Source organism: Scophthalmus maximus, chromosome 15 (genome assembly GCF_022379125.1).
Source record: "Scophthalmus maximus strain ysfricsl-2021 chromosome 15, ASM2237912v1, whole genome shotgun sequence".
In the NCBI taxonomy this organism is placed as follows: Eukaryota; Metazoa; Chordata; class Actinopteri; order Pleuronectiformes; family Scophthalmidae; genus Scophthalmus; species Scophthalmus maximus.
In genome coordinates, this window is record NC_061529.1 from 13,191,846 (window position 1) to 13,208,679 (window position 16,834).

The following is a 16,834-nucleotide window of genomic DNA, read 5'->3' on the forward strand; positions in this document are numbered from 1 at the left end:
ATGCGAGTTGACAGGTGGCACCATGGGTAATAGGGCTAAAACTCCCATCATGCAGCCTGCTGAGGTCCTGTCCGGACTCTCTGACCAACCAGAAGTGCAAATCTTCTCAGCCACTGCTTGATAGCGCACCGTAATTAAAAGCTATGGGAAGTTATGGTATAGGCTTGACTATACATGTTTAACTATTCGAGATCTGGATTGGCCGCAGAGACGGTTTGCTGCATACTAGTGTTTCAGAGCTGTGATGATGAAAATGATGCAGGGCAGGCTGAGGAGCTAGTTCAAATGTTTGATGTGCTGATGTGTGACATGAAAATGTGTTTACAGATTTTTGAAGAAACAGCAGAAATATTCACATTTGTTGCAGATTTCTTTATTTTTTCCATCAAAAGAAATGCACAGATCAGCAAAGCTACTACATACAAATGGCCATACAATAGCAATTCATTGTTTGTTCTAGTTTGAAGGTGTTCAGTAAATTGGGTTGTGTCATTTTTTTACACTTTGTACCTTGAATGTTTGCAGTTGTTCTGCATTCAGCAAAAAATTATTATTCAAACTGATGCTGTGTTCAAATGAAAAACCTCAGCCATGAACTACATCCCTGGACAGCTACTTGTTGCTGCTCCAGAAAAATTACTGTACTTACATACAATAAAGAAAAAAAACAAAAGTCTTGCATAGCTTCATTGTAATGTAGTTACAGTACAGTAAGGCACTTCATGAAAAAATTTAGGCATTTTTTAAAATCCTACATAAACCTTTTTGTCACTTGTCATTCTAAAACTTCACCTCAAGGTTACAACATCTGAAAAACGAACAACACTTTTCCATATCACATTTTTTTGCACACTATACGTAAATCTACGATACTTCTCTGCTTTTCTTTTGGCTTTAAAGTCTCAAGTTCAACATTCTCGAAATATTGAATTTGGGTTCTTGTGCATAAATGTGACCGACACATTGTCCCATAACCCCACATAACCCGGTGTTTCTCAAAAAAGACGGAAAAAATAATAATTGTGCAATGATTCGGGGTTATGTGGAGTAAAAGGCAACACCGTCAAAAAACGAGTCCCAGAACAAACGGAAAAATCGAAAAACCTCTGGTCAAATTACAGGTCGTTTCCTCACAGACTGGTGCTGTGCCAGCGGTGACAAAGGTACGTCCGACACGGAGAGGAGCCTTTTCTCTTGTTTAGTTCAAAAGTTGCGTCGTCTTGTCTCTCCTCAGGCCAGTCCGATGGATCGGCGGGATGACTGAATAGTTTTATAGTCAAGAAGCTGCATGTAGGACTACGTATCCCAGCGGCCCACTTAATGTTAATAGAGGTAAAGAGGATGCATCTGCTCTATCCGAGCTGATCTTCGTACTGTTTGCGGAAGCAGTCTCCAGCTGGGAAGAAATCCCAGCATCGCTCCTGGTACATCTTCCACACATATGACTCCTGGACACGCACACACACGCACACGCACGCACACACAAACACACACACACACGCACACACACGAACACACACACACGAATGCACGCACGCACAAACACACACGAACACACACACACGAACGCACGCACGCACGCAAACACACACACACACACACACACACACACACACACACACACACAGACACACACACACACACACACACACACACACACACACACACACACACACACACACACACACACACACACACACACACACACACACACACACAACAACAACAAGATGCAGGACGTCAAAGTTTAAGCTGGTGTAAATACTGCATATAATATAATGACAACTCATTCAGTTGTGATTCATGTTAATTTGGGGGGGCTGGCAGAACCACAGAAAAAGACGGTTGGTGAAATATGGTTTTGTGGTAGAAAAGTTATTTTTCTAACTTTTACGACATTGAGACTGAGGATTTGGGGATTTGAAGCTGTTTGTTCTGTCAAAGTGAAGCTGTCAACATCAGATGTTATCAGTGCGATATCAAAAGTGTGACTTCAGCGGCAGTTTGTCATCATTAACGTAGCTAGGCAAGTGTTATCAATAAATAAAATGGCACTTCTAAATGTCATGCATGTATTTGTAGTGTTAGTATATTATTGTAGCAATTTGGAAGTTACCAATAACTTTTAAAATATATCTCACATCTATCAAGATAGATGTGAGATATATTTTTCTATAGAAAACTGCGAGGATTGAAAGAGAAGGCTACTGCATTATTGAATCTAATTCTATCTGTGTAGAAACAAGATATGTCATCATATCCTATTTAACACTATGCAGACCACAAATTCAGGCCTGTAGTTCAGCTGATGGAAATCAATAGCAATTTAAATTCCACCACAATATCGGTCGGTGTACTTTGATATTTAGATGCTCAAACGCCCCACATCCCTAACTCTTAGGATAATAACTAAAGAGTTAGTTATTATCCTAACTCTGACAGGATAATAATTGATTCATCGCTTTTGATGGATTGAAGGCTCCTCAGAGACGGGTCATTATACGTTACCTGACCAGTGTGCTCTGTCTCATCCTTGTTGATGAGGTACATCAGGAAAAACCTTTAAAATGAAAAAAATAAGATAAAAGAAAAACCCAGGGCAATGAGACAAAACACAAACGTCGCAGCAAGCTCTCCCATTCTCCTGCCTAAACATCTTATCACAGTTAGTACACAGAACAGAGAGAAGAACTGAAGCTTCGCCAAGGCTCATTTCATTTCTAAAACTCTTCTCATTCACAGGAAATGTCACACACTGTGTTAACAGGAGGCTTCACAATTTCTGACGCAAGTGTCTAAGCGAAGCAACACCATCCCATCTGCATCAGAGAATCACCTGTTGTTTCCCAAATCATGTGTAAATGGCAACGGGCCGCTGTATCTCCGCGGGCATCGCAGCACGCCACATCATGATGAAGACTGGTTGAGAGCACGCCATCGCAGAGCTATTTTCCAATAAAGTTCACGGCATTAAATAGTAATGAAGTAACATAATTATCCTCTGGCCGGCTGACAGCGAGCGCAAATGGGCCGAGACCTTCTATTGTCCCGGGCATCGTGGAGAGACACTGGATAAGGAAGGAGTGCGGGGAAAACACGGAGGCAGATGGAAAGAGAACCTGAAGGGATGAAGTGTTCTGGATCACCGCGGCTATTAGGGACTTTGACCCCCAACGCCGTGGCGATGTGCTGAAGCCATCAATCACACGGTTAAATTACAGAAAAGAGGCGACACGTGCTTTGGGGAAAGATCGCGATGATGGTTTTATATATTTGTAGATGAAGGCCATGCTAAATGATTGGAAGGGAGATACTTACAGGTAGTTGGCCAAATTGTGCTCTTGTAAGGTGTGAGTCTCGAAGCCGTGCGGTGTTGTGTCGAAATAATCATTACCGATCCCGCAGATGAAACATTTGGTCTGAGGACAGAGAGTGAAATGAGGATTAGAGCACGTGCTCTCTTTTGTTCTTCCTCCTGTATGAGATACAATCAATTATGGCGAGTACAACTAAGACAGTGAAGAGATGTATAGTGACTCGGCTTGTCTGTCTGACAAAACCTCATCTGGGCTAAGTGAGAGCAAACACACTTGTCAACTTTATAATTCCTAATTTTCTTCTGCACTTTTGTGTATTTATCTCTCCATGTATTTCTCAAAAATTTGACTTTCACTCATATTTCGAGTGAAAGATTTCTTTTAAGGACCAAAAAAACGGGTGCAGTCTGACTCTCATCTGGCCGAAAAAAGTTTTAAAGTCAAGGAGAAGGTTTTCTGTAAAAAAAAATGATTACTGCAATCTGAGACAAAGTTCTGTAAAAAAATGAATTCATTCCCTTGTTTTTGTTATGTGTCGTATTTACATATAGAAATAAACATGTACAATACGACATGATGCATAGATCAGATTCTGTTTGATATATATATACATTTATACCATAAGACAGAGGACGAAAGCCCCGTCATCGTTTCACCCCTGCTTCCCCCCTCGAGTGAGAATGAAATCTCTCTCACCTCCATGTCCTCTTTGACTTGTTCCTGCTGATCCCTCAGCTCTCCAAAGGCATCAATGATCAAACCTGCGACCACATAGGAAGTGGTGTGAGCATTTCGCATATACTGCAGAGGATCTGTGTAATGAATGCAGCCACAATCTTGCAACCCGAAATATAGAGCGGAGTGTGATATGGAGTATTGCAAAGAGATTACGTTTATTCAGATACTCATATAGTAAGTTTTTAAAAAAATCAAGTAATCGTAGAAGTTTTGTCTGGAGAGTGAAAGTGTTTGTGTGTGTGTGTGTGGTGCCTGAGCTCACCCTGGATGATGGCCAGGAGGATGACGATGACAAAGAAGAAGAAAGTGATGTCAAAAAGGATGCGGTAGAGTTCATAGGGGTCCCCCGCCGGGTCCTCGATCTCGTCCCCGATGCCCCCTCCTGCTCTCACGCCCACGTACATGTGGAACAGGTAGCACTGTGCAAACACGGAGGGAGGGTCGGGACAAATGTGAGTCAGAGGATTAGTTTGAGTGACGGGCACTTTAGAAAATACGCGGTTAATATTCACCGTCATCATGTCGTCACACTTCATGTCCGGCTCGTCGTCATCCTCACTCTTGTTGTAGAACTTCCTGAAGAAGTTGAAGGCCACCACCGTGTAGAGATAGACCACGACTGCCAGCAAGCCCACCGTCAACACCAGCTACGCAGATTAAGTTAAAAAAGAAAGAAAGGAAGATGTCAGTTTTATCTAAGCTTCAGGTAGAAACAGCAGGAGCAGAGCGGTTGACTCTCTATAAAAAGCTGCAAAACTCTCAATGGGAAATGATTTACTGTAGATAAAAGGCAAACTGCTGCCTTTTCTCTTTACATTTGACATAAAGCTCCATTCAGGAACAGCTCCCGCATTGATTTACTTGCGAGGCTAAACAGCAACAACAGCGGGAGCAGCGGTAAACTGCATTGGGATTGACAGCTCCATTGATCTGCCCACAGGCGGCGGGAGTGTGGGAGGTGTGGGGTGAGGCCATTTCTTGCAGCCTCGGCCATTCAGACGCATGTCCAACCTTGGAGATTGAGGTGACATCACATTTTGACTTGTGCCTCTGGTCAAGTTATGAAGAAGAACTGAACCGTCCAAAAATGGGACTTAAATTACAACTTTCGAGTAATTTCAACTCGATTCCTTCACGTGCATCTCCCCTTCCCCCCCTTTTTCCTTCACTTTTTCGATTCATGTCCTCAGGGAGATGATTTAACATTTTACTATTATCTATCATAACATGGACAGGTATGTGGAAGTAAGTGGAGATGCACAGATGTACAGTTTTTGGACTGTATCAGAGTTAAATGTTGAATATGATTAGTCTGGTGACCAGACACATAATTCCAATAGGATCTGCATGATGTTCTGTATCTACTGAATGGTTAGTGTGCTAATAGGTTAACCATAACCAAAAGCCAAAAGCACATGGAGGCTTGACTGTCACTAGCATTACCCAAGCCCAACAACCTCAACCACACGCGCTGCAGTGACCCCTGCTGTTTAGGAAGAAGACCTGCACACTCCTCCTCCTCCTCCTCCTCCTCCTCCTCCTCCTCCTCCTCCTCACCTGTTTGCCGTTGTGTGTGACCGAGGAGAGGATGGTGCGGAGGGTCTTGAAGCCCATGGCGATGTCCAGAAGATGGGCGGCGAAGAAGAAGTTGTTGTAGTGGCCCAGAATGGACATGGTGGTGTACCACACTAAATACAGGAAAGACTGGGAGAGGAACAAAAATGAGCGGTTTATCAGAATTCCGCCCGTCCAGTCGTGATATCATCAATCACCTCATGCGACCATCCATCCTTAAAAACGTTTGTCCACTCACACACGGAGCGATTCATCATCCCAACTTACATTGTCTGTGAACACCACCCCCAGTTTCCAGATGTGGTACTTCGTATCGATTGAGCTTAACCTGGCAACAGAGAGAGGGTTGATACGAGGGGTTCATATTTTTGATTTGACTCTCTATTTTTGGTGCAAGCCCATCTAGTGTGTCTGGCCTTCATCCGTCTAATCTCTCACCAGGACACCAACGAAGCCTCCTTGGCGACAGCTTCCTCTGTTGGATTGAAATCCAGGGCACTTTTGTCCAAGCCCAGCAGCTCCGCGATCCTCTCCGCTCCGTACAGGTCTCCGTACTTTTTGATCACCTAGAAAACAGCCGGAACAGCGGGAAAAGGAGGAGAGGACGACAATGTAACATTGACATTTAGTAAATGTCAACAGATTTGGCTTTACGTTCTGTGTGCATAACAGATTACACAAGATTACATTAACCACGTACTTTCCGTTTGACGAATTTATCCCAGTAGTTGTTTGGGAAGGAACTGATAAAAAAAAAGAGCATTAAACATTTGTTAATGCAAGATTAGGACTCAGAGTTTCATAACTGTGCTGTTTTTGACTCACGGAGTATTAATGACTAGTCTGTCCCACTGCCCTTTGATGTCATCATCAGACGGCTGCTCGGTGATGTAGAGGCCGGCGAACTCCAACTTCCTCGCTATCTCCTTCTCACGTTTGAACACCACCAGTGGCACCTATGACGCACGGAGACATTTGCCGAGTGACGGATATAATGTGCAGTTGATTCACATCCAGCCTGTTTTCATTCTGACACTGACGGGAAGAACAGGACAGTGTATGCATGTGTGTGTGGTAAAACAAATATAAAGCTTAGATTTAAACAAGCGCTAAAATAAAATACAAATACATTTACATGTCCACATTTTTGGAATAAATGCTAAATTAATAAATAAAATAAGAAACTCTTTGGTAAATAAAATGATGACATTGTTCATAAAAGCCAACCAAACCAATAGTGTGAGAAGAAGTTTAAAATTAAGTCTGTTTTTCTTTTTTGTCAGTGGGTGTTACTGCACCTTCAAGTAGTAGTACCCCACCACACACAGGAAAGAGATGATAGTGTGTAGTATCGCCAGACAGCGAAGTGTTGGCGCCATGTAGCCTGTGCTCTCCTGCAGGACAAAGTACTCGAGCGCCCCCTCATCTTCCTCCTCGCCAGCTCTACCTCGACCGTTCCAGGGGTCTTCGTCCTCCGAGTAATCACCGGTTACCTGATGGACAGGGAGACGTTTTGGAGTTTTCAACCTAAGCACGTACAACAGTCTGCGATCCTCAGACGCGGAGGCTTACTTTGTAGAACAGCAGGATGAAGTTGATGGCAAAGGCGACGAAAAGTGCCAGAAAGCGGAGGTTGTAGAAGTTTCTGGCAAGGTAGTTCTGTGAAAAATAACAATTTGAGTTGTATACATGCATACTTATTTGCCGTGTCCTCGCATTCTTAAGCGCATTTCCTAAAGACAGAGGGGAATTTCTGACCAGCATCTTAGTCTGGTAGATTTCCAGGCCAGCGAAGAAGCTGGCCATGAAGGCCTCAGGTGGTTCTTTCCTCGGGCCGAGCCTCTTCTTCCGGGCCTTCTTCTCCTCCGCCGAGCGCTCTGGAGGGCCTTCGTCTTTGGACTTGTCATGGTCCTTCTTCTCACCATCTTCTGAACTGCAGCAATACATCTTCTGTTAGTGTCACACAAATACACGCCACACACACACACACACACACACACACACACACACACACACACACACACACACACACACACACACACACACACACACACACACACACACACACACACACACACACACACAGTCTTTTTGGACCTCGGCTTCCGTCAGTTGCAAAGCCACTAATGCTGACAAATGAACGGTTTAATAACACTCACTCTCCTTTCTCGGAATCCGATTTGTAGTCTCCAATCGTAGCTCTGTTCTTTGCAGCCATCTGAAACAAATGAATGTATTGACCATCAACTACTACAACAGGTTGTACTGTATATGAAAATAAACGTGTCAACACTAGTGTCTGGACGTGATCAGGGACAGAGCCACCGTCATTCCATTTGACATTTTAATGTGATTACCGACCTGTGCTTTCTTCTGCCTGACGGCACTGGCAATGGATGGGGCATCTCCCACCACTACCTCAGACACATCCCCCAACCCCGGCTCAGCCCCGTGCTTTCCCTCCTTCTTGGGCTGTATGTTCAGCAGCTCAGCCATCAGGTCGGCCTCTGCCACGTCCCCCTGAGCCATCTGACCCAGCTGTGCCAACGCTGACGCCTCTCTCCCCTCCATCTTCTCCGTCTCTAGCACGTCCCCATGGATGCCAAACTGAGTGGGATCGGGCATGTTTCCCAGAATGTCCGTCACCTTCATATTCTTAGCCCCTTCCACAAGGCCCCCGCCAAACATGGTGGTCCACAAAATGTGGAAGAAACCCCAGATTAGGCTGTAGACGAAGTGGAAGAGTCCCGTGATGATCATCCAGAAGAAGGAGAAGAAGCCTCGCACCATCTCCTTCACGCTCATCTTCTTGAATTTCCTGTACCGCCGCCTCATGCTCTTAAGAGTCAAGATTTGGCGGAAGTGGCAGAGGCTTTTTCTCAATGAGATGCAGGCGATTGTGAAGGCAGAGGAAGACTCCAACATCACACTTTTCTCCTCTTCTTCCTCCTGGTTATCCACCACACTCTGTTTGTCCTCTTCGTCCTCCTCCGGCCGCTCCACCGGGTCTGGCTCTGAGATTTGAGAAGCCAGCTGCATCTCAAAGATGGTGTCCTCGCAGAAGTTGACAAACAGTTCCATCTTCTCGCTCTCTCCACCTTCGTTGACGACGTCGAAGATGAACTGCCGCTTCGACTCCTTCACCTGGGGCTTCTCCCACTGCGTGCGACTCGACTCGCTGATCTCGAAGTAGACTCTCTCGATGCGCTTCGCCCCACCCATGATCTCAATACGACCCAGATAAGGTTCAAAGTAGCTGTGAACACTCTCGGCCAGGTCGAGGAACGTTGAGAGGCGAGCATCATGAGGCATGTGCTCAGAGAGATTGGTTAGCAGCACGGCTACATTAAAGCCAATGTCCTTGGCCGGTTCATGAAATCTCTCCACAAACTGCTCGTAATTGAACATGTCGTTCTCGTCGGCCTCGGCACACGAGAGAAGAAACTCAATCTCAGACTGGGAGTACTGTTTCTGGTTCTCCATGGACTTCTGGAAATCCTTCTTGGAGATGATCCCTTTGCTCTCAGGGTCGTACTCCCTGAAGCTGTCTGACGTGGTCAAGTCCTTCAGCTTGAGGAACATGTCGAAGAACTTGAGGATCATCTCCACGTTGCTGGACGATTCGACCAAAGTGTCCACCATTTGTTTGCCGATGGTACCGTTGACGACGTTGCCTGTGAAGTGATGGGGAAAGTGTCAAAAGCAAAGTCTGCCGGTAAACACGAGCACTACTCTCCATACAGATTTAGCAAAGCTGCTGCGGTAAATATTCCAAACAAAAGAGACAATATCCTTGTAACTAGTGCTGCTCAAACGGCGTCGGTGAGTCATCAAAAAAAGTCTACCTTCGAGAAGAGACAGCATCATGACGATCATGTCCTTCTGCAGGTCCAGCAGCTCCTTCAATAATTCAATCTGACTGGAATCCTGTTTAAATTGGACAGAGAGGGAAATCTTGAGACTCACACCCCACTATATCACACATATTACCCTGTAAAGCCACTGCAGCCTCCTCTCTAATATCCCCAAGTTGCATTTGGAGAGATCAAGGCTACCTCTGATTGTGGAGACACACAATGGCCCTGCTGGGGCCCTGAAGGCCCTTTCTAGGAAACATCCATCCATCAGCACCAGGTTTAATGTCATTTCACTGTCTAGAGGCAGATGGCAAGGTCAGTCTGACTCATTTAGGGTCTCCGTGGGGCCTGTGTTTAGCATTCCATAAATCTGAGGTATACTTTGATGAGATAAATTCAAAAAACTCCTGCACCTGTGCTCTGCTTCGTCCCGGCTTCTACTGTCAGAGCAAGATAAGGTTAGATGGTTGGATTTCATCCCGCCGCAGAGGCTCGGAGGAAATACTACAGATGAAGTCATACATCATATAGCTGAGTGGAAGTGTATGTCAAGTTGTGCTGCAGTGGCTGTGGTGGTGATTCTTTGGCCTGGAGAGCCCTCTAGTGGCAAATACTGGTCAAGGCATATTCTGAATATGTATTAACCACTTAGCAGCAGACATCTCAAAGACACATTTCTTATTTGTAGTTAACCACTTCAATCTGCAAAGTAAATACTAAATATGGCTGTCAACTACACGTAGTAGCTCAAAAGTACAACATTTCGTCACTTGATACTAGTGAAGAAAATGTACAAAGTGATATAAATACCAATACCTTATTAAATACCCTGGTAATGTGGCATCTGCCACTTTTTTCCTGTTTAAACACTTTATGTTGCTGGTTTGTTAGTCTGTCCATTGGGATGTTACTGTAATGAATCACATCGCTAACATTAACATTGACTGGCCGTGTCCCCCAGTTTACTGATTTCATCCTCTCTGCGGATGGCCTGAAGCCACAGGTCCCTTATTTTACTGTGGAAGCAATGAAAAACCGTAAACTGAGTTTTCTTTTTATTATTATTATTCAGTGATGTAGAGAATGGGACGCAGCTTTTACGCATAGGGCCAGTAGTGTTTTTCATTGGTTGCGGGCACTTTCACGGCGTTTGTTTTAACCCAAGAGGGAGCGTGCTTGGTGGTTCTGGAGACACGAAAGTGGCACATGCTCTCACGTTAACATAGCAACGCAACTGCTTTAATGCGGACAAACAGTCGATACCTGGGATAACTTCATCTGCATGTTGGCGAAAACGTGCAGGAATCCCACCACAGCATCCCACAGCCTGCTGTGAGCCAGACTCTGCTGGTTCCCAATGCACGGACCCTGGAGCAAACAGCACAGAGGAGATCACAGGATCAGAAATGTGTCATATATATTTGCAATGCTGCAATTAAGATTTGAATGAGTTCTTGTCGTGTTGCGGTGCACGGTGATTTTGTACCTGAATGTACTCAGTTAAAGAGTTGAAGACCTGCTTGGCCACTGCCAGTGCTTGGGAGAAGTTCCTTTGTCCAGCCTCATCTATGACATCCTTACCAGAGTAGTACCAGTAGAAATCACTGATGGATTCCTGTGGGAGGAAAAATATAAAATGTATAAGACGATGAATGAATATGTGAAATGTACTTTTATAGGAATGTTTAATGACATACCTGGAGTCTTAGTAGGTAGTCCACAGTACTAATGATGATGTTGACTGTAGTCGTGTTCCCTGTCTGAGTCCTCAGGAAGTTCTGAAAATCTAAACACAGCAACAGGTTGCAGACGAGCAGCAGCCTGGAGTAATTTCTTTCTGTATCGAAGTGTCCACCTACCATTATTATGGCCCTCACAGAGAAGCTGCAGGAACCTAAAGAGGTCCTTGGTGAACTCATCATTCTGCAGAACCTTGGAACCTGAGGACAGGGAACTAGGTTAACTGTCTCTTTCAGCGATGAGAAGGTCAGAGGCCCGTCACTGTGATGTCAGTACAGGCATCAGAGCTTGCAGGGCTTTCACTGTCGCATAAAGCTGCTGTCTACTTGTCAAATGGCATCAGATTATGTGCACTATACCGAGAGTTTTCAGAACACACAAAACAAAGTATAGTGCATCATTTCACAAATGAAAATAAGGCTTTTAGAACAGGAATGAAACTAAGCGTTGATGTCTAACACCAGCAAAAGCTTTGTTCCCTTAAAAACAAAAGCTTTGTTTTTTTTTCTTAATACACACTGGTTAGTATCATTAAAAAAAAATAAAGAAAACATAAAAAGGTCCCACACAAATGAAAAGCATTGAAAGAAGAAGTGGAGAGATTTGAGTCAGTTTTAAGGCACCTGACCATGGACTGAACAATCTATCCAGATGTAAGAGGAGCATGCATGGGTTCCTTCAGTCCAGGGCAAAAAAGAAGGTGGTTGTTTGGTTTTGCATTCAGGAGGAGGAGGAGGAGGAGGAGGATGAGAAAGAGGAGGAGAAAGAGGAGGCTGAGGAAAGAGGAGGAGCAGAAAGGGCGGAGAGGGGGATTGGGGGGGATGGGAAGAGGGAGGCGGGGGTTGAACGGAGAGCAATCAAGATGTCAGCATTGCATAGAATGAGTAGAATCTAAACCATGTATTTACCCCGCTCACTCACGTTGACTGCGACCGATGAGATAAAAAACATGATCAGAAGAAAACAAACAAACAAACAAACAAACAAACGAAGAAACAAAACAAAAGCAGACATAAGCAAAGGAGAAGACATCGAGAGTCAATCAGAAGAAGTAGGAACAGGAGAGAGTGATAGCGCTATAGATATATCTTTACATACTCACACTGATTTGCGACACTGACATACGGTTACGATTAAACGTAAAAGTCTTAAGAGTAAAGGTCTGCTCACTGGGCAGGTGTTTCGACTACAGGTTAGACAGACGACCAGACTAACAGTTACCATCACTTATGCCTGAGATCATGAGGTGAGAATGAGTTGAAGTAGCCATGAGAAGAATCTTTTCATGTACTGTATGCAACCCATCAGCTCAAATGGCCGATTAAAAGTGGACTTTTATGTGGATGCACGTTGCGACTGGGAGCTTTTCAAGTGGCAGACAGGGCCCCAGACAGGACTTACACATACAGTAGCACAGGTTTCACATGCATGACAATGACGCACAACATGGCACACAAGAGACAAACGTGACATGGAGATGGGCTTACGTGTGGAAAAAAGAACTTATGTCAAACTTATGCCGCACCATTCGTCGTGATGGCAGTTACAAGTCTGAGTTGAAGAACAACAACGCCATGAACCGGGATGAGGCACATCATGTCACAACAAGAGGTCTACGTTTTTACTATCCAAAACCAAGGATACGTTTCACAGAGCGGGGTTTGGCCCACATTCTGTAAAACTCAGTGGCTGAAAACTTGCCGTTAGTGAAAAAAAACCAAAACAGTTTGCTCACAAACGAAGCTGTACATTCCATAAACTTGGTTTCACACATGGTGTAGCGTATAAACTCCTTTTAGTATTAAAGTTCTGACTTTTGCACTGCGTATCAGCATGATTAAAAGTCTCCCGGCAGACGTCAGATCAACAACGTATATTGTGGATAAGTTAACGAACAGGACAGTCTGAAAAATGTGTACCACGTTTGTCATCCTCACTTACTTGATCCTTCTTCAGTGACCATCCCCAGACCTTCAGCTTTGTTTTGCCTTTCAAAAGCATTCAAGTCCAGAACGCTGACGGAGATGAAAGACAAAGACCGAACTGTGATATGTTGCATTTATGTATTCTGTATTTCAGAAATGTGTTTTTAAGAGGTGCTCCAGAAATTGAGCGTTGCACAATTCCACCAAGCTGCGGAATTCACAAGAGAAAATATAATGCCAGCGATATTTTCCCCTCTAGTCCCTTGTGTGAGTCAAACTCCAAAAACACAGGAGCCTACACATCCCAAAAATGCAACCAGAATTGCATAAGACCCTCCTTTCTTTTGCATTTGAGAAACTAAAGAAAAGGTAAATCACGTCTTGATGATGATGATGATGATGATGATAGATGAGTGGCTCTATTACAGTACCTGCAAGACATCATCAGTCCAGATAAACTTTTGAAAAAGCCAACGTCTCTTTTTTCCTTCAGATAGTCCAGCATTTTCTGCAATCAATAAGATAACACATTAATAAAGGGTTGATGCTGTTAACTGTACAACGTTTGCATGTAGCGTAGCTGTGCACCTGCTGGACCACTGTGTTTCCCCCGTTCAGGATGGAGATGCCCAGTTTGAGGGTGAACGTCACCATGGCAGCAAGTCGACCTGACGATCACAAATCAGACGCCACAGTCAGACCAAAGGAGTTACAGTAGGAGAGCAGACAGATGAGAGTGTGTGTGTGTGTGTTTTCCTGCCTTTGCTGGCACTGATCATCTGGAGCACCATCTCTGCAGCCCCTCGGTCGTGAAGTCTGGCCTGCTGATAAAGCATCTTTTGCTTCTCCATTTCCTTTTCCTATAGGGAATCATGGCAGAGTGAACGTGTTCAAAACTAATTTTAAAAGTAAAAAAGCAGAACAACAATCCCAGAGAAATCAATAGTACCTCAAAGGTTTTCTCTTTTCCTTCCTCCTCTTCCTCTTCTTCACCTTCAGCACAACTCTGGAAGAGAAAAACAGAATGACCAAACTGGGAAGAAAAAAGGAAATTGCTTAACTGCATACACCTTATTGAAAGTTATTTAGTGTATGCAGTACCTTTGCCATCATATCTGCATATGCAATATACAGGGGGTCCTCCTCCAGAGAACTAACATGAAAAGGAAGAGAAATATCTGATGGTTAATTGTTTCAGTCTTCGTGTGCAGTAAGCAGCAAAAGATAAACAAAAATTGATTGTGTTTCACTCCTGGCATAAAACATATGGTAATGATTTAGCTTAATGCATGTGTTTATTAGCTGAGAGGCAGAAACTATTATGTGGCACAGATGGATTGAAGCGTGCTGGCACCAGGTGGCCCGGTGTGTGACAGCGTGCATGCACTCACCTGCACTCGGTCAGAGCGTTGTGGCTGAAATGCAGAATGAGCTGGTGAAGTGGGTCGGGCTGTTTTCTGATCTCCTCCTCTTCCTCTTCCTCCACTTTGGGCTGCGTTTTCTGGACGAAGTCGTAAAACACTCGAGCTCAGACATGTACTCTCAATACCAATATAAGAGAACTATGTAGTGCAATATTAAACACTGGGTAGAGTAATATTCAACTGTCCCCTGACTATAGACTGTTCACCTCAAGAGAATGAGACAGTGTCAGAAAAGAGACGGTGACTGGATACGCCGACAGCATGCACAAGCACAAGCTCGGGCACAGTCATGGGCACATGCATTCGCATGCATACAGAGGGTGACTCTATGGGTTTTGTTCTCCATCATAGAGTTCCCGCTGCAGCAGAGACTCTCATGATATCAGACACATTGGAACTATTTTTTCTTGTGGGCTGCTGCCAATATTAGCGTTTTGTTGGCTGGATCTGAAACGTCTCCACCTGTTGCCCCATGGCCTTTTCAAATAATGTGAAAAAGATATATAATATTAAAGAGGCTTAAGGAAGATTAGATTTTCAAAGGTTTTATGTCATTGTTGCAAAAGTTGAAAAAAGAACACTAAAAATTGGCGCAGGAGGGTTTGGCAAATTCCAGTGGGCCATCATGATAGTCTCTTATTTAAAATAAGATAACGGAATTTGCAAAATTTGCAAAATCATAAGGTCTGTATAAGCATTGATAATCAGTCTGAAGCATAGATTCTCATGGAATAGGTAGTGCAAAATAAAGTTGTAGAAACAAGAGGAGCTATGGTGCATGTTGTATTTCTTTTGCTTACGACAAATTCAAGCCATGATTGTGTAATTTCACGACTCTTTCAGGAATTTAGGAAAGACTGCACAACTTTCATAAATTTCATCAGTAAGTCGAAGCATCGTGACCGGATGCTCCCTTACCTCTGTTGAATGCGACACACTACACAACACTTCACGAGAGCTGGCTCTGACATCAGCGCTGATGTCATGCTTGCCAAAAAAATGAACTGACACAAGAAAAAACCACACTATATGCACGACTTAGTACGACTCAGCGGTGCACGGTGGAATCGCTACTTTTGACAATGGCACAAGTAGAGGAAGGTGGTGGTTGGGGGGGGCGATGCTCGGCTCCCAAGCCAACAAGGCGGCTCTTGGGATAACACAAGTACTTACTGCAAGATCCTGCACTAGCTTCTCCTCAAAAGAGTACTCCTCTGTTTCTATCCATATTCTCTGATAGGCCAGGAGGAAGAGGTTAATAGAGCGATGCCTAAGGAAGGGTGAGAGGACATTAGCCTGGGTTAGATAGCAAAAGACGGGAGAAGTCCCTTCAGGAGAGGTTAATACAGGTTAGTTTAGGGTACTGGCACATCCAACTGGTCACCTGAGAGGAAAACTATCACTAAATACAGAGCTGCTACGTACAGCACACATGCTCTTTGCCTGTTGGCCTCCTCACACATTTTTTTCTGGGTAAATACAGCAGCTGTGTATCTGCACATCTGGACATTTAAAGGAGGAGTTTGGGTGAAATATGCTTGTTCACATTCTTGCTGAGAGTGACAAGATGAAGACCACTCGAATACAAGCTAAATGTGGAGAAAACATGAGAAGAAAACTTCAGAACAGGGTGAAACGGCTCCTGGAGGCCGGTTGCACCATCACCTGATCATTACATTCTAAGTTCAACCTCACAGTTTCGCCATTTGCACCATCTAGGCTTTTCTCACAAGTAGGCAGCTATACGTGAGAGATATGGCAGAGTAAATCAAATTGTAATATTATTCAATAAGCTACTACTTCTACTAATAATCATAACAATACATATGTAATATACTAATAGGAAATTAGCCAAATCCCCTTGACATCGGGCTGCTAATGGCTCTGGCCATCGTCCGTCATGGGGATCGCTATGACCAGACGTAGTCAAGGCTCCTGTTAGGGCCATTCTGAAGACTGGTCTTAACGAAGACAGACTTATCAGTTAGGGTCAGTCGTAGCAAAGACCAGTTGGTGCAACTGGTCCTTGGAGTCTGCGGCTCTTTGCCTGGACACATCACTGTGAGGACACAAGTCCGGGAAGTCAATGCACACGTTCAAGGAATCATTCAGCACATAAACAGTCTGCAGACGTTTGTATACTTTGGGTAGAGGCAGGCTAGCGGTTTCCCCCCTTTCTTTCCAGTTTTTATGCAAAGCTAAGTCAATCGCCTCCTCGCTGCATGGAGCTTCATATTTAGTGTAAACACACGAGGGTG

General features: G+C 44.2%; 1 protein-coding gene across 3 annotated transcripts in view; it reads right to left on the minus strand.

Annotated features, from left to right (window-relative positions):
- Nucleotides 1–357: 357 nt before the first annotated feature.
- Nucleotides 358–16,834, minus strand: part of LOC118285745 (ryanodine receptor 3) — a 91,231-nt gene continuing 74,754 nt past the window's right edge. For all 3 annotated transcript variants that reach the window (XM_035609536.2, XM_047337536.1, XM_047337535.1), the window contains 30 exons: nucleotides 15,750–15,846; nucleotides 14,544–14,653; nucleotides 14,254–14,305; nucleotides 14,102–14,158; nucleotides 13,913–14,012; nucleotides 13,741–13,820; nucleotides 13,584–13,660; nucleotides 13,169–13,242; nucleotides 12,136–12,153; nucleotides 11,347–11,427; nucleotides 11,185–11,273; nucleotides 10,974–11,102; nucleotides 10,751–10,855; nucleotides 9,476–9,557; nucleotides 7,992–9,304; nucleotides 7,790–7,848; nucleotides 7,389–7,563; nucleotides 7,203–7,289; nucleotides 6,929–7,123; nucleotides 6,456–6,586; nucleotides 6,331–6,373; nucleotides 6,069–6,196; nucleotides 5,898–5,958; nucleotides 5,613–5,759; nucleotides 4,568–4,702; nucleotides 4,318–4,474; nucleotides 4,014–4,078; nucleotides 3,319–3,419; nucleotides 2,509–2,560; nucleotides 358–1,448 (listed from right to left, as the gene is read on the minus strand). In XM_035609536.2, the coding sequence (XP_035465429.1) occupies nucleotides 1,353–1,448; nucleotides 2,509–2,560; nucleotides 3,319–3,419; nucleotides 4,014–4,078; nucleotides 4,318–4,474; nucleotides 4,568–4,702; nucleotides 5,613–5,759; nucleotides 5,898–5,958; nucleotides 6,069–6,196; nucleotides 6,331–6,373; nucleotides 6,456–6,586; nucleotides 6,929–7,123; nucleotides 7,203–7,289; nucleotides 7,389–7,563; nucleotides 7,790–7,848; nucleotides 7,992–9,304; nucleotides 9,476–9,557; nucleotides 10,751–10,855; nucleotides 10,974–11,102; nucleotides 11,185–11,273; nucleotides 11,347–11,427; nucleotides 12,136–12,153; nucleotides 13,169–13,242; nucleotides 13,584–13,660; nucleotides 13,741–13,820; nucleotides 13,913–14,012; nucleotides 14,102–14,158; nucleotides 14,254–14,305; nucleotides 14,544–14,653; nucleotides 15,750–15,846 (4,096 nt within the window). In that variant the 3' untranslated portion in view covers nucleotides 358–1,352. The remainder of the gene's footprint in view (nucleotides 1,449–2,508; nucleotides 2,561–3,318; nucleotides 3,420–4,013; nucleotides 4,079–4,317; nucleotides 4,475–4,567; nucleotides 4,703–5,612; nucleotides 5,760–5,897; nucleotides 5,959–6,068; nucleotides 6,197–6,330; nucleotides 6,374–6,455; nucleotides 6,587–6,928; nucleotides 7,124–7,202; nucleotides 7,290–7,388; nucleotides 7,564–7,789; nucleotides 7,849–7,991; nucleotides 9,305–9,475; nucleotides 9,558–10,750; nucleotides 10,856–10,973; nucleotides 11,103–11,184; nucleotides 11,274–11,346; nucleotides 11,428–12,135; nucleotides 12,154–13,168; nucleotides 13,243–13,583; nucleotides 13,661–13,740; nucleotides 13,821–13,912; nucleotides 14,013–14,101; nucleotides 14,159–14,253; nucleotides 14,306–14,543; nucleotides 14,654–15,749; nucleotides 15,847–16,834) is intronic.